The sequence below is a fragment of the Rhincodon typus genome, chromosome 17, assembly GCF_021869965.1.
Source record: "Rhincodon typus isolate 14 chromosome 17, sRhiTyp1.1, whole genome shotgun sequence".
Classification (NCBI taxonomy): domain Eukaryota; kingdom Metazoa; phylum Chordata; class Chondrichthyes; order Orectolobiformes; family Rhincodontidae; genus Rhincodon; species Rhincodon typus.
Window position 1 is genome coordinate 7,707,855 of NC_063348.1, and position 25,449 is coordinate 7,733,303.

A 25,449-nucleotide genomic window follows, 5' to 3' on the forward strand; every position below is an offset into this window, starting at 1 on the left:
ATTTTCCATATTAATGCATTTCTCAGTTGCCTTGTCTCTACTCTTTGACATACTACATCTTCCCAAATTTTATGCCTTGTCCTCACTATTTGGTTTTAAATCTCCCTACTTCCCCAGTTATGTGGCTTGTAAAAGACTGGTCCCAGCACGGTTCCAGGGCAGAGTGTCGCCACAGATGTAGTTACTAATTTCCCCAGTATTGGTGCCAGTGCCCCATGAATCAGAACTCTACACCAGTCTTTGAGCTATGCTTTCTGATATACCCATGCAAATTTGTATCTGGCTCAGGTAGTAATCCAGAGATTATTACCTTCGGAGGTTCTGCTTCATATGGTACCTAGCTCCTCATACCTGACTGTCACCACAAAAAAAAAGAGGTTCTACTCGATGCCATTAGTACCTACATGGACCATGATAACAGGATCCTTCCCCACTCACTGCAGGTTCTTCCCTAGCCCTGAACAAATGTCCCAAACCCTAGCAGCAGGGAAAGGCAACATAGCCTTCCAGAGTCATGGTAATTGCTACAGAGGATGGTGTCAATCATCTCACTTTACTGCCCTCTACTACAGCTACATTCCTTTTGCTCTCCCCACTTAAATGGGTTCTGGTGTCACAGTGCCACATCCAATCGATTCATCCAACCTGCAACCCCATCCTCAACCAAATAAGCTGAAAGAACCTCAAACCTGATAGAAAACTGCAAAGGCTGAGGCTCCAGGATTCCTGCCCTTTGAGTCACTTTACCTCCCACACATAAAATCGCACTTCGAGATAGTAGGAACTGCCGATGCTGGAGTCTGAGATAACAAGGTGTGGAGCTGGATGAACACAGCAGGTCAGGCAGCATCAGAGGACCAGGAAAGCTGACGTTTCGGGTCTGGACCCTTCTTCAGAAAGGTCCAGACCCGAAACGTCAGTTTTCCTGCTGTGTTCATCCAGCTCCACACCTTCTTAAAATCACTCTTCCCTGTTTCCTCCCACCTTCTCCCCCCACCTTCCCCAACCCCGAACACTGAGCAAATCAGAAGCCCATATTTTAAAGGGTGTGATTGTATTCTGGCCCAAAAAAGTCATTAAACATTCTCCCTCCCTAATATGTCACAGTGACTGTAGTCCAACCTCCAGTTCATAACCTCTGAGACAAAGCAGCTCTAACTTTAAATATTTATTGCAGATGTATTTTCCCTCAAGCACAATGGCATCCAGGGGCTCTCCATGCTGCGGCTGTGACACATCACCTGGCCTGCCATCCTTAATAATTCAATTAACTACATAGCATATAATTGAATAAACTAATTATCTGATACAGTTTTACTATCATTACAACCAGTTGCTATACTATTTAGAATCTTAAGTAGTCTTCTCCAACAACCCACCCAGGTACACATTATACAAGAAGTATCTTTATTAACTCCACTTCTTCCACTCCTTGTTGTCAGGTAATTTGCTGTTTGCAAGACCATATTTGCGAGGTTTGGTGGGAGGTGGGGTTGAGGAGGGGAAGAAATGTATATGCTGTCTCAGATTCTACTAATTTGTGTTTAATTTATGTTGATTCTAGTTTGATTGCTAAAGTTATAAAAAAGCAAACTATTTCCAAAAATGTCTTCTGTTGGAGTTATTTGGTAAGCTTAGTTGTTTTGTGGAATTGGAATCATTTTCAAGATTAAGTAGGAGGTTGAACGATGACTTTATAGAGGTTTATAAAATCATGAGCGGCATGGATAAAGTGAAGTGCAAAAGGTCTTTTCCCCGGGGTAGGGAAGTTCAAAACCATTGGGCATAGGTATAAGGTGAGAGGGGAAAGATTTAAGAAGGTGCCTGAGGGGCATTTTTTCCACACAGAGAGGTGCGTATACAGAATGAACTGCCAGAGGAAGTGGTAGAGGTTACAATATTAAAAAGACATTTGGACAGGAACGTGAATAGAAAAGGTTTAGAAGAATATGAGCCAAACACAGTCAAACTTTGTTTGGGAAACCTGGTCGGCATGGATGAGTTGGTCTGTTTCTGTGTTCTATGACTATGACTCTATAACAGGTCCCATGGTAAAAAGTTACACTAGGACAAATTAAATGGATCCCCTTGTGCAGGGATATTCTTTCTGTGGCTTGCAATCCACACATCGATAAGAGGGTCACTTACCAAAATGCTCCTGCTTGTGCTGTGGTTCTTTAATAATCTTTCGAATTAAGAGGTTAATGTGGCTGATGATGATGAAGGGAGGGGCCAGAGCTGGTCTGCTGTGATACTCCACAATTAGGTTGTAGCGCTGGAATTTCCAAAAGATGTCGGTGTTTCCCTGGACAAGCTGGAAGGTATAGCTGAAATGGAAAGAAAGGCATTTAAGAATGATCAGCAATGCTATACTGAACATCCAGTGCCAACCTACATACAGCACAGGAACTATGAATTTACTGTGAAAGTACAATCCTCACAGTTCCAACAGGATCACAACCACTCCTGCCCTCTGACACCAAATCCTATCATAAGAACCATATCGGATGCACATTTGGTACCCTCCTGCCTCCTACCAAGGGAATCTTGGATATTCCCTTGGGCATGGGGGAGCTGAATTGTTGAATTTTGGTACTGCTCCAATCATATATTAATTTGGTTCTCGAATTTAACCGCTTGCTAGGACTGGACTCCACTCAGGGGTGGCTGTATCCACACACTCCCCTCACTGAACTACTGGGTGCCTTTCTGTGGATCAGGGAAGAAACTCTTCACTTAGAAATCCTTGACCCATCTTTCACTCTGTTAGGGCCTGTGTAAGGGGTAGGCAAGTATACAATAAAAGCTTGAATTTTTTTTAGCACCTTTAACATTTCAACACCACTTAAATGAGTATTATCAATCATAATGTTGACATGAAAATAGAAGAGCTAATTGGGTCAGTTGACCAAAGGCTTGGGTGGGGAGAGGTTATATGGAACATCTCAAAGAGGGTCAGATAGAGATGCTGTAATGCCTAGAGAGGGATTTCCACTGCTTAGGGCTCAGGCAACTGAAGACACAGCTGCCAAAAGGTGGAGAGATTAAAACAGGGTTAACCAAGACACCAGAACTGGAGATGCACAGAGACTTAACAAGTGCAGGGCTGGGCTGGGTTAGAGGTAGAACAGATGACGGTAAAGATAAACTTGGAAAAAAAAAAGGACGATGATTTTAAAATTGAGGAATTCTTAGAACAGCCGCCAGTGTAGATCAGCAATGGCACAATGATGAGCAAACTGTAGTTCATGTGAGTTGAGATACAGATAGCAGAATTTTGGATTTACACAATTTTACGTAAGGTAGATGACATGAAACTGGCATGAAGTGAACTGGAATTTTCAAGTCTAAGTTTAACAAAGGCATGTGTCCCAGACTAAGGGCGAAATTAAATTATGATTGATTTTACCCTCTTACGCTTCTCTTACTGATGTAGGCCAATGAACGTTCCTCAAACCTATTGGTAAGAAATAACGCACAGCAAAGTTCTTTAAGATGAAATCAAAGGCAGGATTTATTAACAAAGCATGAGCCTGACCGAGGACAGCTCCCCTTAGAATATGAGATATGGCTATTTGGTTGTAGTAGATGCAGTTAGTTTGCCAGGTAAGCCACTGGTCAGTGCTCCCGCACTAATTTTGTTTATTGTCTGTGCGGACCTCCGAGATCCACATGTGACACTGACTTCCCAAATCGGAAGGCGATGCCGCAAAAGCCCTCAGCTGCAGTAAAAGACAAGGGAAGACAGAAGTACCCCGCTGAACCTTTAAATTCTGATTGAGGGGCCAAAATGCAAAAAAAAACCAAGGCAAGGCTGAAATGTCGTCAATATCCAAGTAGGCACAAAGTGATTGAGTGGCAAGAGAGGGAAAGAGAGAGAAGCTCTGAGATGCACCCTGGACTGCCTAGCAACATTACAATGAAAGATACAGGTGTGATCCAGTGTGCAGCTCTGAAGTACAGGACTGTACAATAAGTAGATCAGAGATGTTGGTCAGGATGCAGAAAAACTGGTAAATTTCCATCCACTATGGATAACAGTACAGACACCGTCATTGCCTCACTGTGGGCCCTGACATGTTGGTGACGGCCCACGATGGAAGGCTGCGGGGGCAGGAGGCAAGTTGGAGTTCGCGTTGAATTTCCTGTCATGTTGGGAATTGATGCTGTCTAATTTCTATCAAGCATGTGGGAGAATAGGAAAACACATAACAACGAAGCAAGATTAGACACTAATGCAAATAGACCCCTAGCAGTTCACTATGGAGATTCTTGTCTCCCTGTTCAAATTTTGGTTGCAGAATTGGATGTTTTTCCCTCCACGTCAGGAATCCCGTTTTGCCCAATCTCGTAATATTTTCCCAACTGTCTCATTAATATTCATGTCATTTAAGTGCTGGGAAAATTCTGTCTGAGAGTTTTACAAAATAAAATCGATGCTTTCTCTTCATTCCCTGTAGCCATTACAAATGAATGGGAGTTTCAGCAGCAGATGAGGTCAGGCTGGGTAGGAGTCAGATGACATTAGAGGTGGAAATCAGGATTCTTCGCAATATCAGGGAATAAGTGGTCAGAAACTCATCTCTAGGTATTTCTAAGCAACCTGTTCAAAGAATTGTTCAGATGAAAAAAGTCACTGGACTTGAAACATTAACTCTGCTTTCTTCCCAGCGACCTGCTGAGTTTCGGCAGCAATTTATGTTTTTGTTTCACATCTGCAGCATCCTTCTTCATAAGCTCATCTCTAGGTCAAATTAAACCAACGTTTCAAACAGTTTGGCTTGGCTTCATCGAATTAACAAGTATCTGGATGAAACAATGGCTTGTGTAGGAGACCAAAGGGATGATTTTGTACTACTCACTATTTAGTAAGAGAAACTGTGTACTCAATACTGCACATCAGACAAGTAGGCTGACAATTTAGCAGCAGAGGAATGTAGGTGAGCTGCGAGTCCATGTCCATGTGGATCTTGGTGTAACATTTTTATATAGTGTCAACAAGGGGCAGCAAGTAGATTAAAAAGAGGGTTCAAGAATAAATAATTTTGGAAACAAGAGATAGCTGCAGGAGAATGGAAGCCATTGCAAGTGATCCTCTAGTTAAGATTAGGTAGATAACAATAATATGAAACAAGGACGATGGAGGAGAGGATTGGAGTAGGTTTGTGTAGTCAAAGACTGCAGACTGGTTGAGAAGAATGAGGAGGTATGGTCTTTTCTTTTTTTCTCCAATGGCTTTATTTCAATGACAGAGGCAACCCATTTAAAACCAATGGGTTACTTCAGGCACTAAAACAGTCCATAAAACACTACCCAGAAAATTTAAGCCAATATGTTATTTAGGAGCTGAAGCTTTATTTGCTGAGAAATACGCTTCAAATCTATTTTGTTTTTCTCAAAGCAGCTCAATAACCAGTAGCGTGTTAGAAACATGTTGGCCAACTTGCATTTGAAAAGATTACGTAATGACAAATACTTTTTTGAAAGGTTTAAAATACTTCTAAACGTTTGGAAAGGTTCGAGGAAAACTTCACTCATTCACCACAGTCACAAGCTCTGTTGATTGTAACATGGTTTGTCACAGTTTTAGACAGAGACACACCAGCTTGTTTTGCTAATCTAGTTGCATCATTTCCCTTCAGTATTGGACAGAGTGTAATTCAAAATTGCAAAACAGAAAATCAGCACAGTTAATGCAGGTCAACACATTTTCAGATCCAATCCTATTGTTGAAAGCAAGGGAATAAAGATTGCCTGAAAGAAATATGATTGTAAATGGTATGATCCAAACATTGCAACTAGCATTGGATATAATTGTTATTGTGCCTGACTCAAAAGTGATTTAGTCAGGCATGGTCCTTTCACATAGAAACTAAGAGCAGGAGTAGGCCATTCGGCCCTTCGATCTGCTTCACCATTCAACGTGACTATGGCTGATCCACTATCTCAATGCCATATTCCTGCTTTCTCCTGATACCCCTTCCTGAGCTGTGCTGAAGGGTTGAAATCACGACCCTGCGGGGAAACAATTTCCAACAGGTTTCTCCCTGTTTCTTGACATAATTTTGTGAAGAAATTCAGATGGTTTAGACTTCCTCTGAGGATTTTGCTGACTTTCAAACAAATTTACAGTGCTGGACCAGGAGGAGCCCCGTGAAATTCCAGGTGTAGAATGTTTCAAACATTACCTAAACATTGCAATCAGAAGATTCAACAGAAGTACATTGGTGACCAGCAGGAAGATAACCAGAAGCATGATGACCAGCCAATTTGCGTAACGATTAATGCAATAGGGTAAGTTGTCTCCATTTGTCATGTTGGCTTGGTTAGTGAAGCAGGATCGGTTGACCATCCGAACCTCTAGAATGTGACAACACGAAGTTAAAGAAATATCAGTAAAGCACAGAATTTCTCTTTTTTTTAAAAGAAGTGGCTTACTGCCCAATACAATCCCGTCCAGAACTGCAGAATCATATATCATAAAGGAGGACAATTGACTCTTCATGCCCATACCTACTGTTTGGAATAGGTATCTATTTAGTTACAATCCCCTGCACTTTCCCCAAAACCTCATGCAAATCTTTCCTTTTTGAGTTCACATCCAGTTATTTGCTTCCATCCCCCCCACTTTCAGTCAGCACATTCTGATGTCTGGACCTCACTGAGCTATACAGTTATGACTTAAATCACATACCATCTATTTCATCCAGGGGAATCTGGCCAAATATCTGAAGGTAAGGCCTGTAAAGGACGTTCCTGAAGATCCAGTCCACACGAGACTCATTGGGATGCAGCAGAGCCTGAGTGGCCACACCATAAGCAATCAGCCAAACACTCAGAAAGAATAAGAAGAAGAAGACGTCTTTCATCTGTTGGAGGAATTAACACAAGTGAACGAGCCGAACATCAGCCCAAGGTCTGCTCCACCCTCAACAATTTGTAAATACAAGTAGTTGTACAGCTACAAACAAAGATCGTCAGTTCATGGGTGATGTGAACAAGTTCACCTGCAAACTCCTAACTGATTTATGCAACTCTATTATTGTCTATTTGGCTTAGCTACACAGTGCTAACATTCCACATTCAGCCCTCAATCATTGCTGAATTAACCAATTTCAGTGAAGGTGATGAGCTAGGTGCTCAAATTGACAACAGCATCTAAAGAAATCTAATAAAGAAAAAAATTCCAACATAGCCTCAGCTTTTGATCACTATGCAGTTACTGCTGCAGGAAAATTTACATGTGAATGCTGCACAAGAATACGATTGAGCTCAGTTGTGACAACTCACATGCTTCAATAACTTAATAACACTCACCAAGGTCATTCATCTAATAGACCAAAGAAAACTTTGTCAACTAATGCAGTTCTTACTAGTTTTACAAAATTTATTCCTTTCACTTTATAAATAATTATAAAAATTATGGCAAGTGACCAGCCTGCATCCCAGCAAGAGCCAGATCAGAGGAAAGGTCCACTGGACCTTTTTTAGAGAAGAAATTACCAATTACAGTCAGCTTGTTCAATAGTGAGTACTGGGGGAGCAGAAGTTTCCTTCAGCTAAATATTGGGAAGTCTGAAGTCACTGTCATAAGCCCTCATTGTGAATTCCACAAACACACTTCTCCCTGGAAACAAGCTGAAGCTGCTCCAGTCTATTCACAGTGTGGAGCTGGAGGAACGCAGCAGGTCAGACTGCATCAGAGGAGCAGGAAAGCTGAGATTTCGGGTCAGGACCCTTCTTCATAAAAAGTCTTTCCTGCTCCTCTGATGCTGCCTGGCCTGCTGTGTTCCTTCAGCTCCACAATGTGTTATCTCTGACTCCAGCATCGGCAGTTCTTACTATCCTTGGTCTATTCACAGCCTTAATACTATATTTGAGTTCAAACTGAGCTATCACCCACACATCCACACCATCATAATGATTCCCTATTTCCAAATTCATCATTATCATTCCTCAACACATTTGGTGAAGCCATCATTCATGTTTTTGTCACATTTAGATGCAACTGTTTCAATACACCCCCTTCCCGTTCATTAAAGGTGTTATTCAAAACTCTACTGCCTATCTCCTAATGCACTGTTCATTCACCTATTGTTCCTGCACTCACTAGCCTACAATGGCTCCCGATTGAGCAATACCTTGATTTTGCAATTCTTGTTCATCCTTGATTTTCAAATCTCACCATGGCTTCACCACAACCTTTCCCAGACCCACATCACAATTCCATCCGTGATCATGCTTCCAGCTACTAAGGCCTCAAGCTCTGGAATTCCCTCTCTTTTAAAGATATATAACCAACCTCTTATAGTCTGTGTGGAGTCTGCACATTCTCCCTGTGTCTGCATGGGTTTCCTCCGGGTGCTCTGGTTTCCTCCCATAGTCCAAAGATGTGCACGTTAGATGGATTGGCCACACTAAATTGCCGGTAGTGTCCAGGGATGTGCAGGATAGGTGGATTAGCCATGGGTAATGCAGGGTTACAGGATAGGGTAGGGGGTTGGGTCTGAGTGGGATGCTTTGAGGGTCGGTGTGGACTTGATGGGCCGAATGGCCTGCTTCCACACTGTAGGGATTCTATGAATCGAGCTTTGGATCATTTGTCCATCTCATTTGGTCACTTATGTGACTTGGTCTCAAGTGTTATTTTGTATAATGCTCCTGTGGAACACCTTGGGACTTTGTTGAAGACATAATACAAATACTAAATTATAGTAGCTACGCGGATGTTGTGTTTTACAACTTCACACGTCCATTGGAGCACCTCTCCTAAGATGATCGCTATGGAACCAGGTCAGATTTAAGTTCCCAGGAATAATAACTAACACCAGTGAGCAAGATCTGGTATCTCATTGCCCACTACTGGCAATGATTAAGGGAAACACATGGCAGTTTATGCCATCTTTTGATCATGATTTAACGTGCATTCTTCAACCCTGAAGTAGCTAAATTGGACAAAGTTCAACAATTTCATAAGACATCACTCGATTCACTTCAAGAAAAATACTTCCCCATTGTTGAATATGCAACGGATTCCTACTTGGGGCACATTTCCAAATGGTCAGCCCTCAAGCTTAATCATGGAAAGTGATCTATTTAAACGTGCTGGGAGAGGGAGTGTGAGCTGGCAGTCAAACTTATTCCTTCAGTTATTCAGCAGTCATTCACACTTCTCAGCAGGGGTCAACAGGCCAAATCTCAGCCGATTTAATTTTCGCTCTGCAGAATCAGGAGCTTGGAGGCCATTTTCTCGAGTGGCATTTTTAAAAGTTCATTCACAGGATGTGGGCAGCACTAGCCAGGCCAGCATTAATTGCCCACACCAGCTGCCCTGTGGGCAGTTAAGAGTCAACCACATTTCTATGGGTCTGGAGTCACATAGTCCAGACCAGGTAAGGATGGCAGTTTCCTTCGCAAAAGGACATTAGTGAACCAGACGGGTTTTCTGACAAATGAAAATAAATTCATGGTCATCATTAGACTCTTACTTCTAGATTTTTATTAAATTCAAATTCCACCATCTGCCATGGTAGGATTCGAACCTGGGTCCCCAGAACATTACCTGGGTCTCTAAATTAACAGGCCAGCAATAATACCATTGGGCCATCACCTTCCCTGCAGCTGCAATCATTGAACGTAGCACTGTGCAAAAATCATTCCGCTCTCCATGGCATTGTAGCACATTTTGTACACTGCAACATTATTGGAGTTCGGCCTGAGCGCCCATATCATCACAAAATACAATCAAAATAAATGTCAATGAAAGGGTAAAGAAAATACTTTGGCATTGTGATTCTAATTCCGGTTGAATATGTTGCCATGATCACAGACACCTACCATTCGTTCAACAATGATAATCTTCGGACCCAACTGTTTATTGATGGCAAAGATGTGGATCAGCCGCAGAGCAAACACCATGAAGTCCAGGCACAGAGTTGTACGGCCTGCATTATATGAGACCGATAGCATTCTGTAACAGAAACAAGCACAAGTTAACAAAAGACCGTTCATGCAAAATATAGATGAATAGTTTCCGTCTGCATTGGTCCTCCAGGCAAATTCATTGTCAGAAGGCTGAAGATGGATGAAATATGTTGAAAGATTTAGATTCGTTTTGACGTTACTATAGACAGAATCAGTTTAAAAGTTTTGATAAATTCCGTGGGCCAGAAAGCTATTGATATTTTATGCCGTTTTAACTTTGAGAATGATTAGCGACGTTGGAAAACAAACCGAATACGGGGTACGTGTTTGTGCCGGATTTTTTTCAATGCAACCCAGGAATTCAGGAAGACTAATTCCCCCAAGATGGGTTTTGCAGTTTTGCATTGTGTATTGTTTATGGAGGTATATAAGCTGCTAAAGGGATTAACAAAGTAGACAAAGAAAGGATGTTTCCCGTTGTGGCGAAATCTAGAATGACATCATAGTTTCAGGGTGATGGGGTAGATTTAAAACAAACAGAGACGAGGAGAAATTACTTTATCAAAAGGTCATGAATTCATGACCCCAAAGTGTGGTGGACTCTGGAACACTGAATAGATGTAAGGAAGATATTTAATTAGTAACAGGTTAAAATGGTTAAGGATAGAAGGCAGGAAAGTGGAGTTGATGTCAAGCAGAGACCAACCACGATTGTATTGAATAGTGGAGCAGGATCGAGAGGCTAAATTGCTTAATCACACTCTTTATTCTTATTTTCTTCTTACTGCTATGTTACAGCGCAGGACAAACTTATTGTAGCGGTGGTACAAAATGAAAAGTGAATATAACACTTCATTTTAAGTGATGACGCACCACACACTTGTGAACCAGAGCAATTCTATTAACCAACAAAAATATTCAAGTATCAGTGGTGGTCAGGCATAGTCAAAGAGATGAAAAAAGGAGTAAAATCATATGGATCAATATTTTTCCACCTTCCCCCACCCACCCCCTAAAACAGAACTACAGGGAAAAGACAGGGCAGAAATGGGGCAACATGTTTTAGATGTGGGAGATATTCATAGCCTTTAACTTCGAAAAAATGCAAAACTGTGTAATTGTTAGTGCAATTGTAATGAGATGACTCTCCATATTTAAGTTGGGGAGAAATTTAACAGGCTAAAATTGGGCTTTGCACAAAATGGCGATAGCTAATTAGGACATCCATTCACCACCTAGTTTTCCATTTCACTGGTGTCAGTACACTTTCCTGAGAATAACAACAAATGCGAAAGCACAAAAGACAAATCACACATGACTTTATAACTGGCAGAGGAACAGGGCAGATAGGTCTTCCTTAGCTCATTTCCAGGATAGGAAAGTGGGAACACTCAGAAAATCAAAACTAAATCCTGAATAAACCCAGTGTTCCAAGTGAGAGAGGGGCATTTGGAAAACTCAGAAGGTCAAGCATTATCTATGGGGAGAAAGAGAGGAAACAATTCATCAGGACTGAAGAGAAGTAATGATACAACAGGTTTGTAAGGAAGTGTAAGGTGTTGCATTTTGATGAGGCAAATCAGGACTTATACACTCAATGGAGGAGCGTGGCTGAACAAAGTGACCTTGGAATGCAGGTTCATAGTTCCTTGAAAATGGAGTCGCAGGTAGACAGAATAGTGAAGAAGGCGTTTGGTATGCTGGCCTTTATTGGTCAGTGCACCGAGTATAGAAGTTGGGAGGTCATGTTGCAGTTGTATAGGACATTGGTTAGGTCACTTTTGGAATACTGCATTCAATTCTAGTCTCCCTGCTAAAGGGAAGATGCTGTTAAGCTTGCAAGGGTGCAGGAAAGATTTACAAGCATGTTGCCAGGCTTTTACTGTAATAATAAAATCCCTTCCTCCCATTTAGTTTCGCTTAATGAACTCAATTCATTTTTTTTTTAGCTCAAAACATATATCCGATCAGAATATTAGTCACCTTCAGTCAGAGAGAACTGGTTTGTATGGTAAACATCCCTATGTCTAGAGTGTTGATAGTAAACCAATTGGTGTACACTGTCAAATTTCTTTTATTATAATGTGATTTAGTTCATAGGAAGTGATGAAGGAAAATTGTTGTTCCACAGTGTCACGAAGTATTATTTTTAAATACTGGAAATGCATCTGTCCAACACCCATTTATACTACTCACCTTAAAAGTGGTCCCAAACACCCTCCCAGTGGCAGGCAATAGAATGACAGGGAGATGGGAATCATGGTCTGAATGCTCATTTATTTATCATTGGCCAGGAGCTGCAGCTCAGCAGAAAGATGGTAGCAAACTATTACAAAAATATCAGCAGATTTAGAACATAAATGACCACAACTAGCCAAGCTCAGAGAAATAATGAGGAGTATGTAAATTATAATTGTATACATCATGAGATAAGCGTCAGACAATAATTGGAAGTCTGTGGTGACAGCCAAAAGGAACAGCACCAATGAATTATAAGTGTAACATGAAGTCTCCACCAAATCCAACCATATAGCCAAAAGTTCTGAGGGATGAATCTAACCTTATTCTCATCTGCAAAGTAGCTGGAAGAGATACATAACATTATAAACCCTGGTAACCAAAGTGGAGAAGATTAAAGTTCTTTAGAATGGGGTCAGAGACTGCTTTAGTGTCTGAAGGTTCAATCACAGAAGGAGAAGACTATGGGCTGCTTTAAGTGTTCCCAGTGTGGGGTCCCAACCAGAATTGTTGGCAGACAGAAGTACCTGTCTGGAACCCAGAAGGAAAATACCTCCGTTTCCCAACCTCCCCACTGCTCCCCACTTCCCCCAACCCAACACAGTGTCTCCAACCCATTCCATGTGAACTGCTGACCAGAGGTTAGCAGCATCTGTTTCCTGTCAGTGCTACTGGTGATAATGTATCTGCCATGGGCCTAGGATCAACACAGGCTACAGGTGAGGGAGGGCAGGATGGGTGTCACCCATGAGGGAAGGGCTTGCTGGTCCTGGTAGGAGGTGGGGTGGGGGGAAATTGGATACAAGATGAGGGAAGTGGACGCCAATGGGCACCCATCTGCCTAATTTTGATCGATTGGGCACTTAGTCCCTTCGAAAGAGGGGAATCCTTGACAGACAATTGGGAAACCCAACAGAATTTTCTGACCTGCCTTTGGGAGACACTGTAATGCAAGAGAGAGAGAATCCACCTCTAAACCCCAGTGTTATCAACATTTACTCATCATCTGGTTCAGGGATGTTATCATGCACCTCTAAGCAGGTGACGATTGAATCTGGGCCTCCTTGCTCAGAGGTCAGGACACTGCCACTGTGCCACAAGAATCCCCAGTCCCAGTGTTGTTTATTACCTTTAAATGGCTTGATTATGAGACTGCATTTTCAGCGGGCAATTTCCCTTTGTCAACCCATTCCCACACTGACTTTATAGGGCACTGTTGGCCCACCAACAGGAATGGAATATTCCACATCACTGCAATAATGTGGGCCTGTCTGTCTATCCTGTAGCGCACGCTGACAATCTCCATTAAAACCAGCCGTGTATCTCCTACGTAAACAAATTCAGACATAAAACGAGATGTATTTAAATTATTCCCTATACAAGAGATGTTGGATCATTTAGTTAAACATAAGTTAATTAAGCTTCATAAAATTAAACCAAAAGCAATGCAGAGTGAGACCAGATAGAAGGAAGTTTCAAATTGAATGTTACAGCATTCATGACTCTTCTGCTTTAATCTAATTGAATTCCTTCCCCACATCTTCTTTCTATTTTTCTTTCTTTCCAACTCTTTCCATATTCCTGTTACAAACTCTCATGAATCATGCTTTCCTGCATAGCAGAACACTGCAAGAGGTTTGGGCTACTACCTTGAGATGGGCACGTTATTGTTGGAAGGGGGCTTATTTCAGAAACCCTCATACTGACCTGCACGTCACTCCAATTATGAACAGCACTAAGGCCACCATGTCGCACTTGTTCCAGGAGTCCTCCACGTACAGTTTAAATTTCTTCACTATGTTCGTATTCCCTTCGGTGAAAAAACTCTGCAGAGGAAAGAAAAATGAGCGAATCGTCAGGACGTGACATAACTGGGCTATATTGTGACCAAATTATTTTTGTGTTGGAGCACTCCAAACACATTTAGGAGGAGGTGCACAAATACAGTTTGCTGAAAGCAGTTACTGCTGTATTCTTTTTGGCAAGCCCTTGAGAAAATTACTGAATATTCATTCGGAAGTAATGGTATGTGAAAATGCCTTATGGAATTACTTTGAAAGTATTGTTGATTTACAGACTTGAGATGAGTACACCTTCCAGTCGTGCAGCGAGCACGGCACCCACAAATGAAAGGGTTTTAAAATTAATTTCAAAAGTCAGTGGCAGACTCCATCCTTTAGTTGTTGTTGGTATAGCAGGTGCACCTTTTTATGGGTTTCCAGAATGGTAAGGTAGGTACAGCACAAAGCCATTCAGCCCATCGGGTCTTATGGCAGATTACTGCAAAAGTAACTCAGCGAGTCGCACTTACCCACCTTTCTGCTAAGCCCTGAAAATCTTTTCCATTCAAATAATTAGCTACTTTCCTTCGAAAGCAATTTCAGTTGTGGCTTGCAGCACTCTTGTGGGAGTCTATTCCAGATACTAACCGCTCGGAGCACAAAAGCTTTTTGCTATGTCAACTGTGGGAACAGTTCCTCCACATCTAGGAGCAAATTACTGCAGATGCTGGAATCTGAACTGCAAACAAAAAATGCTGGAGATCTCAGCAGCTCGGGCAGCATCCAAAGAGAGAGAGCAAGATAACATAGAGTCTAGATAACTCTTCATCTCTGATGAGGAGTCTAATGAAGAGTCATCTAGACTCGAAGCGTTATCTTGCTCTCTCTCTTTGGATGCTGATGATGAGTCATCTAGACTAAATGTTCGGTTGCTCTCTCGCTATGGATGCTGCCTGACCCATTGTGATCGCCAGCATTATTTTTGTTTTACTTTAAATTTACTCGGTCTCAAACCATCATGACTTTGAACTCCTTTATCAAGTGCCCCCACGAATCATCTGTTTGTTCTGAATAGCTCCAAATTGCCCGATCTATTCATGTGATGGAAGTCCCTCATTCCTGGAACAGATCTCCTAAACCTTGTCTGCACCCCTCACCAGTGACCATGCACCCTTCCTAAATTATGTTGTTCAGAATTGGGCACTTTACTGCAGTTGAGTGAAAACTAGTGTTTTGATGCTTTTGGTTACATTTGATGGTGACCTCATCGATACTCTGTTATAAACAAGATGAATATTAGTATTGCCAATGTGCAAATCAGCATGGAGTACACTTCACACACTTGGTGTACTCTGGTTTCTGTTCACCATGGTTCAATTCCCAATAAATAATCTGCAGAAAGTTAGACATTATAATTACATTTATTTCTAAATCACTTAAATAATACAAGTACTTGATCTTTTATCATATTTTACACTGACATTAGGTGCAAGTATTCAGAAAATGGATAAAATGGTGCGGTTTTTATTGATCTAAGATGGAGATGGTGTGATTGTATTCACACAGTGAACGCATTAGCAAGGCTGTATTGACATGAACCAGAACAGATACAAAATGAAGCATTTTTGCACACTGGGTGACAGTATACTTAGTGGTAAATTATTGACAGAGTAATGATCCCCTCCACTATACCTGGCAATATGTACTTCACTCCTAACCCTATCAGTCTCGACTGTGCCTGGTGAGACATTTTCCCATTTACCAAATCAGTTATTGTTTTATTTCCCCAAATTTTGGATGAGGTTAGCAAATTAATGCCAATTTGTGCCAAATCAGGGGTACTTCAAAGTTTTCTGTCTATTCCTGAAGAGATGATCTAAATTCATATAACATCGCGGGCCTCAACACTCACCAAATGGAGCTGGCTGACATTCCATTAGTCTGCGATGGTTCAGAAGTGCATCACTCCCAAACACAGCCACCGTACTGAATATTGCACCTCTTGCTCACAACACTCTTCATTTTTGCAAGGACAGAAATGCAGGGGTTTTTTTTTTAGTCTGATCCTCCTATAGGGTAAGAATTTCCTAAAGATTCCATCCCTTTTGACATCCACAGCCCTGCATCTGTGTATGCAAGTATTTAACACTAATTTCTCCTTCTGTATTAATCAGGTGAATTTACAGACACTTTTCACTCCCCTTGCTGCATTCCAAAGGTTCGGTAATAAAATTCTGGGCCTGCAAATACAAAGCTGGTGTCCTCACCTGTCTCAGCTCCTCCAATGCCAGAGTGAAAACCCAGAAGTACAGTGTTATCTCTGCCATAGAAGGACCAATTGGAGGAGGAGGCTTGAAATCCACTAGCAAAATGTATGCGAAGAGAGACAGGAATGCAAAGTACAGGATCACATTCCCCAGGAATACAGTGACTGGAGCACCCCAGAATTTCTTCCATCTTCTTAAAATAAATTCTCTCCGTTGGTTCCCTCCACAAAGTCTTTTTTTATCCTTTGCTTCATGATCGCTGTCAAATGATACAATAAGAGCTTGTTAAAATTTTTAACGTGAGTGAAAGAGGTGAAAGAAATAATCTTGGTCCTGAAAATGATACATCTCAGAATATTAAAATCCAATCTCTCTTAACTCGCCTGGTGAAATGTGTCATCAGAGTTCATTAGTTGGTGATAATCACAGTATGGAGTTGTAAAAGTGATTTTATCATATACTAGTGGGTTCAACATTAGCAACTTATTTTTAGTGCTTTCGTTGGCTGTATTTAAAGTATTGATACAGTCACAGAGTCACACAGACCCTTCAGTCCAACCAGTCCATGCTGAACATAATCCCAGACTAAACTAGTCCTACCTGTCTGCTCCTGGCCCATATTCCTCCAAACCTTTACTATTCATGTACCTATCTAAATGTCTCTTAAACGTTGCAAATCCATCATTTCCTCAGGAAGTGCACTCCAAATATGAACCACCTTTGTGTAAAACATTTGCCTCATGTCTTTTTAAAATATCTCTCCCCTCAACTTAAAAATGGAGGATTTTCTTTTCAATTAAAATTACTTAAATTTCCCCAGGTCCATCGCGTTGCCTCCAGCTATTCAACACTGAAGGCACAAATCAGTGGCAGGAACCTCACCACTTCCGATGTCAAATGCTGTTTCTATGAACTTGTGCATGCAGCCTCCTCTCAGAGTTATAATTATAAAATATGGTGCATTTTTAAGAAATGACTGACACACCGTATGCAAAAAAGTTCATGCTACACTACATTCTTAGTAATAGACTAAGAAGTGCCGATTGAAGACAGGAAGTGTTTGTGTTAGAAGATGATGCTTCAAATCAAACACTTGCTCTACTCACTCAGTTCTCCTACCTGAGTACCTGGTAATAATGTGAGGCTCTCCAAAATCCCTCCAAAATGGACACCAATTAGCTCTTAATTTTGCAATTCTGTGTGAGGCCTTAAGAATCAAAACTGTTTATTGTGATTTTATGCAGATGATAACTTATTTTAAAAAGCATAACCATTAACTGAAGACAATAGAAATACATACATTGGAGCTATGTACTCTAAAACCTACTTGGAAACTACAGAGTTAATTATATTTGTTCCTCTACAGTTTACAATTCCATCAAGTATAGTAGGTCAGTCTGCAGCAAAGCTTATATCAGCATCAAATGCAGACAAAGATGTTTGTGCAGACAGATCATGAGGAACTCACAGACTTAACATAGGCTAATGGCAGAATATTTCAACCCACATAAGCAATGTCATCATTTCTGAGCGAATGCTATAGACCACTCAGATCCTGTGGTGGTCACCCTGAATAATGCAACCTTCAGTAACCCACCTGGAAACGAGATATGTACACTGCCATTGCAGCCTTACTGGTGTCAATGTAAAGTGAAGTCAGAATAACATTGTGTTCCTGCTAGTGCTGACATATTAAAATGAATACAAATGGAAACAGGATAGACAAAATACAAATACTCTGTTAAAAAAAATTACCAAATTAGCTTTATGTATCATGAACACACACTGCATACACCAACTGACTGTGCGATAAAGTGACACCACAATCAAACATTCTAATGAGGCACAGGACTTGAGCAAAATTGGTTTGAGGACATCACTGCAAAACTACAATCTAGTCTCACAGTTGCTGCACAATTTTTCCGAGTAATTCGCACAGTGCAGGTTCAAATTTTAAACTAGATTCTCTCCACACAGCTGTACATCTTCCCACAGGAGCATTCTCAGTCTGTGATCACCACCTGAGGTTCCTGTCTTCCATTGCCATTGCTGCCAATCTGATTAGACAAATGCTTGGATCTAGGTGAGATTGGATGTGTGATGTGGCCAAGGGACAGGCTGCACCATCAGCCTGCCTGTTGTTCGGATACTGAGAGAGATGCAAGGTTACCGTTTGCGGCATTTCACCAGCTTTTTTGGTGATGGCAACACCAGCAAACAGTAACATCTTGATCCTGCACCCTGACTGACATTAAAAGAACCTGACATCTGACTCCAATCTGCTTTTCAAAACAAAATAAAATGCATTCAATTTGGAAAAGCCAATCGTGTCAGATCCTCGTCAGTCCATTTTATTTTTTTTTAAATATCGTGAAGCAAAAGTTGCTTTTGTATTAAATTTAAGCTAAATATATATCACTATTAACCAACTGTTGCCTTTCAGCATCTATCTGATGTTCTAACAACTACAAGTGTACCAACTGGTGAAATCAAAGACCTCAACTGAATATCCACGCACAAACTGATTCACATTTTTCTGGCTATGTTTAGCCATTATTGGAGCAGTTGTCCATCATTGCCACTTGACACAGTTTAATTTAATTCAATTTGATACCAAGCTGAATGCAGAAGGTTCAGAGCAAATATGAAAAGAAAAAAAAAGAGAAGCAAGGAGAGAGTATGAGAAGAGAGTGGCAGCTAACATGAGGGGACTCCAGAAGTCTTTTAGGGCATATAAATGGTAGAAGTGTGGTAGAAAGAGGAGAGATTTGACATTGGGTTTTGTATCAGCAGTTTTCGCACCAAGGGGTCAGCTATTGACTGGCTTGGCGGTCAGTCACGGAGGTATATTCTGAAGCAGGCTGCAGGACTAAATCAGCACCAAATGCAGACAAAGATGAAACAACTATCCTTGGGCAGGTGGGGTGGGTGGGATGGAGAGGGGCACTTTTGTATTGGTGGGATGGGGCTTGATTAAATAGTTTCTGGTTAGCAGATTGCTCATTGGCAACCTAATACAGCTGGGTTCATTGGAGATTGGTGCCATGTTTGAGGAATTCACCATGGCTCTTTAGACAACACCTTACAAACTCAGAACCATGACCATCTCGGGCAGCAAATATGTGGAAGGGCCTCCACCTGCAAGGTCCCCTCCAAGCCACTTACCATCTTGGTTTGGAAATCTATCACCGTCTCTTCAACACTGCTGGGTTAAAATTCTGGAATTTCCTCCCTAAAAGCATTGTGAGTGACCCTCAATGAAGTGGACCACAATGGTTCAAGAAGGCAGTTCACCATCAACGTCCGAGGAAATTACAGATGGACAATAATTTCTAGTCCAAGCAGTGAAGCCCACATTCCCACAAATGGATAAAAGTAATTTTGAAATTTTTCGCTTCCTACCCATGGCCCGAACGTATTCTTTCTCAGTGGTTTAATATTCTTTGTGGTGACTGGTCTCAAATCACTTCGGTGTACCCTGAGGGTACGATGAAGCACTATATAATGCCAAGTTACTTCTGTTGAACTAAGCCCTTACATTCAGAGACTAATCTTCTTCCCTAGAGGAGATTTATTGCTTGCACAATAAATGTTAGTACTTTTGACCCCATTAGTCAATCGTTTATACCATTTGAGCTCTTCTGGCTCTGCCCCCACTATTAAACCTTCTTTCCAACAAAAGATTTGAGGAGACAAACCTGTTTGCCTCATCGGGGAGCAGGAAAGACTTCTCAGTGTCCAAGCTGTCCAGTTCTTTCAATTGTTCAGATTTACCTATGGATGGGAAATGTGCACTGAAAGGAAACAAGAAAGACACATTCAGAGGAGCATACAGTCATTTATTTTGTCCGTTTGCAGGAGCTTGCTGTGTAAATTGTTTGCTGCATTCCCTACTGTGCTCTCATTTCTGAAAGTTCTCCTTTGAATGCAAATCTCTTTGGAACATCCTACAGTCCTGGAGGGTGCTACATTAGTGAAAATTTTACAAAGGATTACTCTGTATACATGGCACAGAAGCAGTTAGAGGCTGGAAATTATGCAACACTTCCTGACTTCGCAAAACATATTCATGGTCTTTAACAGAGCAAGTCAGGAGTGTGATGGAATATGCTCCACTGACCTGCAGCTCCAACAACACTCAAGAAGCTTGACAAAGTTCAAAATGCAAGTATTTACAAGATTGTGAACAGGGGAAGAGTAGCTGAAGCTGTTGTTGATCTTCTACAGAGTGAGCTGAGAAAAAGATAATGGAATATAAAGAAATGGCAGAGGCTTTGAACAAGTATTTGTCTGTCTTCATGATCAAAGACTCAGAAAACTTCCCAAAGATAACTGCAGATTGAGACGTGATGGAGGGGTGGGATGAATTCAAACAATTACCAAGTACTTCTGCTATAATTCATGTTTTGTTAACGCGAATTGGTTGTAACATGATTGAAGAATAATGAACGCTGTTTGGATAATGTGAACTTTCTACTGTACGTGTAACAATTTTCTACAGCAATTTCCCTACGATGTGGTTTTCTATGGTAATTTTCTATAGCACAATTTTCTACAGTGTGAGGTCACATAGAATGCAACTATTGTGTTATAGGACAACTACCCGTAGTCTCCATCACAAGGTAGACTGTGATGGGAAAAATTATTAAACCGAAAGACTGACAGGTCCCCAGGACTGATGGCCTGTATCCTCTTGTCTTAAAAGTAGCAGCACAAATACTTTGCTACATTCCTCTGAAATTCCTTAGGTACTAGAAGAGTATTGGGAGATTAGAAAATAGCAAAAGTGACACTTTTTTTTTAAAAAAAAGTGGCTCAGTGGTTAGCACTCCTGTCTCTTGGCAGCAGGGACCTGGGACTGATTCCACCCTCAGGTGATTGTGCAAAAGCCACACAGACATTCTCCCCGTGTCTGCATGGGTTTCCTCTGGTTCCCTCCCACAGTCCAAAGATGTGCAGGCTAGGTGGATTGGCCATGCTAAATTGCCCATAGTGCCCAGGGATGTGCAGGCTAGATGGATTAACCATTGGAAATACAGGGTCATAGGGTAGGGGCAGTGGATCTGGGTGGGATGCTGTTTGGAGGATTGGTGTTGACTTAATAGGCCAAATGGCCTACTTGCACAGTATAGGGACAGAAGAGACAGAAAAAGGGAACCAAAAATTAGTTAGCCTGACATCTGTCACAGGGAAGGTGCTTGAGTGCAATATTAAGGAACTTTTGGTAGGGTGCTTCTAGTAGGTTGAAAAATCACAATGTGATTAGGCAGAGCCAACATGTGAAAGAGAAATCATATTGAAGTTGTCTGTTGGATCAATACATCCATGGTGGACAGAAGGGAAGCAGTAGATGTGTGTACTTGGGTTTCCAAAAGGCATTCGATAGAATGCCAAATCAAAGGTTGCTGCACAAGGTAAATGTACGTGATGTAGGCAGAAATGTATTAGCACAGATAAGGAATTTATTAGCAAACAGGAACAAACAAAAGGGATAAAATGAATCTTTTTTGGGTTGGCAAGCTATAACTGAAGTGTCAAAAGGGTCAGTGATGAGGTCTCAACTATTTACCAGCTATATCAATGATATTGCACAGGACAGAGAATGAATGGTGGCTAGCTTTGCTGATAACACCAAAACAGGTAGGATAGTAAACTGTCAAGAGAAAATCTCGAGTGTACAAGGACTATATACAGGTTATGCGAGTGAATAAAAATTTGGCAGATGGAGTATAACATGAACTTAAATAAAACAACTGCGGATTCTGAAGATCTGAATCAAAAATAGAAATTGCTGGAGAAACTTAGCATTTGTGGAGAGAAACCACAACCAGTTCTGAAGGAGGATCGTGGACTTGAAACATTAACTCTGCTTTCCCTGCAAAAGATGCTGCTGACTTGCCTAGTTTCTCCAGCAATTGCTGCTTTGATAACGTGAACGTGTCCATTTTGGGAGGAAGGATATAAAAGCAGTGCACTGTTTAAATGGGGAGAGACTGCAGAACCCAGTGGTACAGAGGGATCTGGGTATCCTGGTACATGGATCACAAAATTCAAATGCAGGTACAGCAAATAATTAGGAAGACAAATGTCATTTATTGCAAGAGGAATGGAAATGTAAAAGCGTAAAAGTTATGCTTTCGCTGTGGAGGACATACACGAAACCATATCTGGAGTACAGTGTACACTTTTGGTCTCCTTAGTTGAAAGAAAATGTACAATTGCTTTAGCAGCAGGTTCAGGGAAGGTTCAGATCATTCATTCCTGGGATGAAAGGTTTATCTTAAGTAAAACAGTTGAACAGGTTAGGCCTATGTCCACTGGAGTTTAGAAGAATGAGGAGTGATCTTATTGAAACATGTGAAATCTTGAGGAGACAATAGAGATTTGGCAACTGGAGGATGATTCGCTTACAGGACAGTGTAGAGCCACTGGCCATAGTTTAAAGAGAAATAAGGACAATTCGCTTTCACTTAAACAATTGGTGATGTGTGGAATTCCCTTCCCCAGAAGGCAGTGCAAGCTTGACTTTGAATTTATTCCGAGCGGAGTTAGATTTTTGACATGAAGGGAGTCAAGGATTGTCAGAGTGAAGGTGGTGTGCAGGCAGTCAGTCAGAAAAGTGGAAATGAGACCGCAACTAGATCAACCATTATCTCACTGGATGGTAGAGCAGGATGAGGGCCAAATGGACCTTTCCTGTTCCCAAATGCGATGTTAGCCTGTTTGATTGGCACCTCATCCATCTTCAGCATTCAACCCTTCCACCACTGGTACAGAGCAGCAGCAATGTGTATTATCTACATGATGCACTACAGCAATTCACTAAGCCACTTTCAACACCAATTTACAAACCCATGACGTGGACCATCCAAGGGCAGCAGTTGTTTGGAAACACCACCAGCAAGTTCCCCTCCACGCCACTCACCATCTTGGTTTGGAAATGTATCACTGTCTCTTCAGTATTTCTGGTTCCAAGCTCAGGAATTCATTTCCTAACATCATAGTGGATGTATGTATGCCACATGGTCTGCACTGGTGAAGAAAGCAGCTGACCACCACATTCTCAAGGGTATTTAGGGATGGACAATAAATATAAGTTTCGCTAACATGTGGTGCAATATTTAGAAATTATATATTTGGACTTTGCAACCCTTTTGTTTCTCTACTTCACCTAAACATACACCTTCCAAGTTGTATTACCACCCTGTTCTTTGTCCCAAAATAAGCTACTTCACACTATCTGTGTGGAAAATCCCTTCCTGCGTTTTAAGGGAGCCTGGATTTGGAGCAGGTTTATGATCCAATTCAAACAGGGAACTGGAGAGTTATCAATAGGATAACTACATAGCATTATTTCTGCCACACATTTCAAGGTACTCTTTAAACTCTCTGAAATTGTTGTTTAGTTCAATTATCGATAGTAGTTATCCCAAAAGAAATTAATACAGAACATTCCTACCCTCAAATTCCTGTAGTGAATGATGCATAGAGCTCTTAGGGTTACATTATTGCTGAACAATTGACTTAGTTCACTAGCACCTGTCGTCTATCTTTTGTGTAAGGAAGTACTTCCATATATCTAAGATTCTATGATATCTGTACTAAATCTACCTTTCACAATATTTTAATACTTGGATGTGAAAATAAACTCCTTTGTAAACAATGAAACCAAAATTAACAGTACCCATTCTAGCCACATGGAGTCACCATTTCATTCTGTTCACAATCAATATGAATGGAGCATGACATACATAGATAATGGCTTTGTTAATGGCTTCGCTGTTTGCGAAACAGCGATATTGCTTATTTATCTGAGATTTTTGTTTAATGTTCCTGGACAGGATTTGGAATAAGTCCACTGTTTGTGCCATTATTTCCTCCAACTACTAAGTCATGAAGGGTACAGGTAAGGTGAACGCAGGTGCCTTTTCCCTAGGATGGGGAGTTCAAAACTAGGGGGAGCATCTTTTTAAGATGAGAGGAGAAAGATTTAAAAAAGACATGAGGGGCAATTTTTATTCTAATGCACAGAGTGATTCGTGTGCAGAATGAACTGCCAGAGGAAGCGGTGGAAACGGGTACAGTTCTAATGTTTAAAAGACAAGAACATGAATAAGAAAGGTTTGAAGGGATATGGGCCAAGCACAGGCAGGTGGGACTAGTTTGGTTTAGGATTGTGGTCTGCATGGACTGGTTGGACCAAAGGGTCTATTTCCGTGCTGTATGACTCTATAACTCTATACCAGCATCTATCCTCATTCTGATCATTCCTCTAGTTACCTTGATCATGGTACCTGTGGAATCTTCTGTTGTGTGCTCAAAGTATATCATCCTACTGATTTTTCTCCTCTTGTACGGAGGTCGGGACTCATCACATAATTTCTTATTCTGATCTCTTTCTCACTAGGGTCTGAAAAGTGGGACCACATATGCCCTCCAGGGTGAGGAGTCTGTGTACTTGTGTGACCCATAAATATTTCTTACCACACAACATGGGCTTTACTACTTCACCAAGATCATGACATTGGTCTTGATCAGCACCAAGCCGCTGTGACAGCTACAAAATTCAGTTGGTGGAACATTTGGGTCAGCGGCTCAGGATTTGACCTGATACTTGAGGCTGACACTGTGGGTACGAAGGTGGCACAGCATTTCAGGGAACTGACCACTAGAGAAGATGACAATTAGATGCCTCGTCTGTTTTAATGATTGAGGTGGCCGTTAAAGTCCCTTGGACAATATGAAGCGAGTTCCTCTAGTGATCAGGACAAACGTTCCATTCTCAACCAATCCCACTTAAATGTAAATTAACTGGGCATTATTTTTACCTTTGCTAAATTACCACAGTGAGGGATTACCCATATTAGTAGTCACTGAATTTCACAAGTTGTTTACAACTTTACAAGTTGTAATGCAAAACATTTTGAAACATCCTGAACTGATAGGTACAAATGCAACTATTACATACAGGAATGTTCTCTCATTGTTATGTCATTACCTGAAGGTGATAAGGTTGGTAAGTATCAGAGGAGGACACCAGAACCCACATAACAACTTCCAGATTGGAGTATCCGTTGACATATCACCCCACCAGATTTTTGTCAACAGTGCCTAAAATGCAGAAACTAACATGATTATCAATGATGGGAGATAGCATTGATAAAGCAAGCTAAATGGCCTCTTTTTGCACGATAATGTTATCACTTTGAGATATCCACTGGTCATTTAAACATAAATAA

The 25,449-nt window shown here is 41.2% G+C and overlaps 1 protein-coding gene across 1 annotated transcript in view; it reads right to left on the minus strand.

Annotated features, from left to right (window-relative positions):
* trpm5 (transient receptor potential cation channel, subfamily M, member 5) overlaps window positions 1-25,449 on the minus strand; it is a 70,528-nt gene that overhangs the window by 13,149 nt on the left and 31,930 nt on the right. Inside the window, exons 12-19 of the mRNA XM_048607002.1 lie at window positions 25,209-25,321; window positions 19,909-20,004; window positions 16,211-16,469; window positions 13,870-13,988; window positions 9,838-9,970; window positions 6,695-6,869; window positions 6,189-6,360; window positions 2,149-2,327 (exon numbers count right to left, since the gene is read on the minus strand). Of these exons, the coding sequence (XP_048462959.1) occupies window positions 2,149-2,327; window positions 6,189-6,360; window positions 6,695-6,869; window positions 9,838-9,970; window positions 13,870-13,988; window positions 16,211-16,469; window positions 19,909-20,004; window positions 25,209-25,321 (1,246 nt within the window). The remainder of the gene's footprint in view (window positions 1-2,148; window positions 2,328-6,188; window positions 6,361-6,694; window positions 6,870-9,837; window positions 9,971-13,869; window positions 13,989-16,210; window positions 16,470-19,908; window positions 20,005-25,208; window positions 25,322-25,449) is intronic.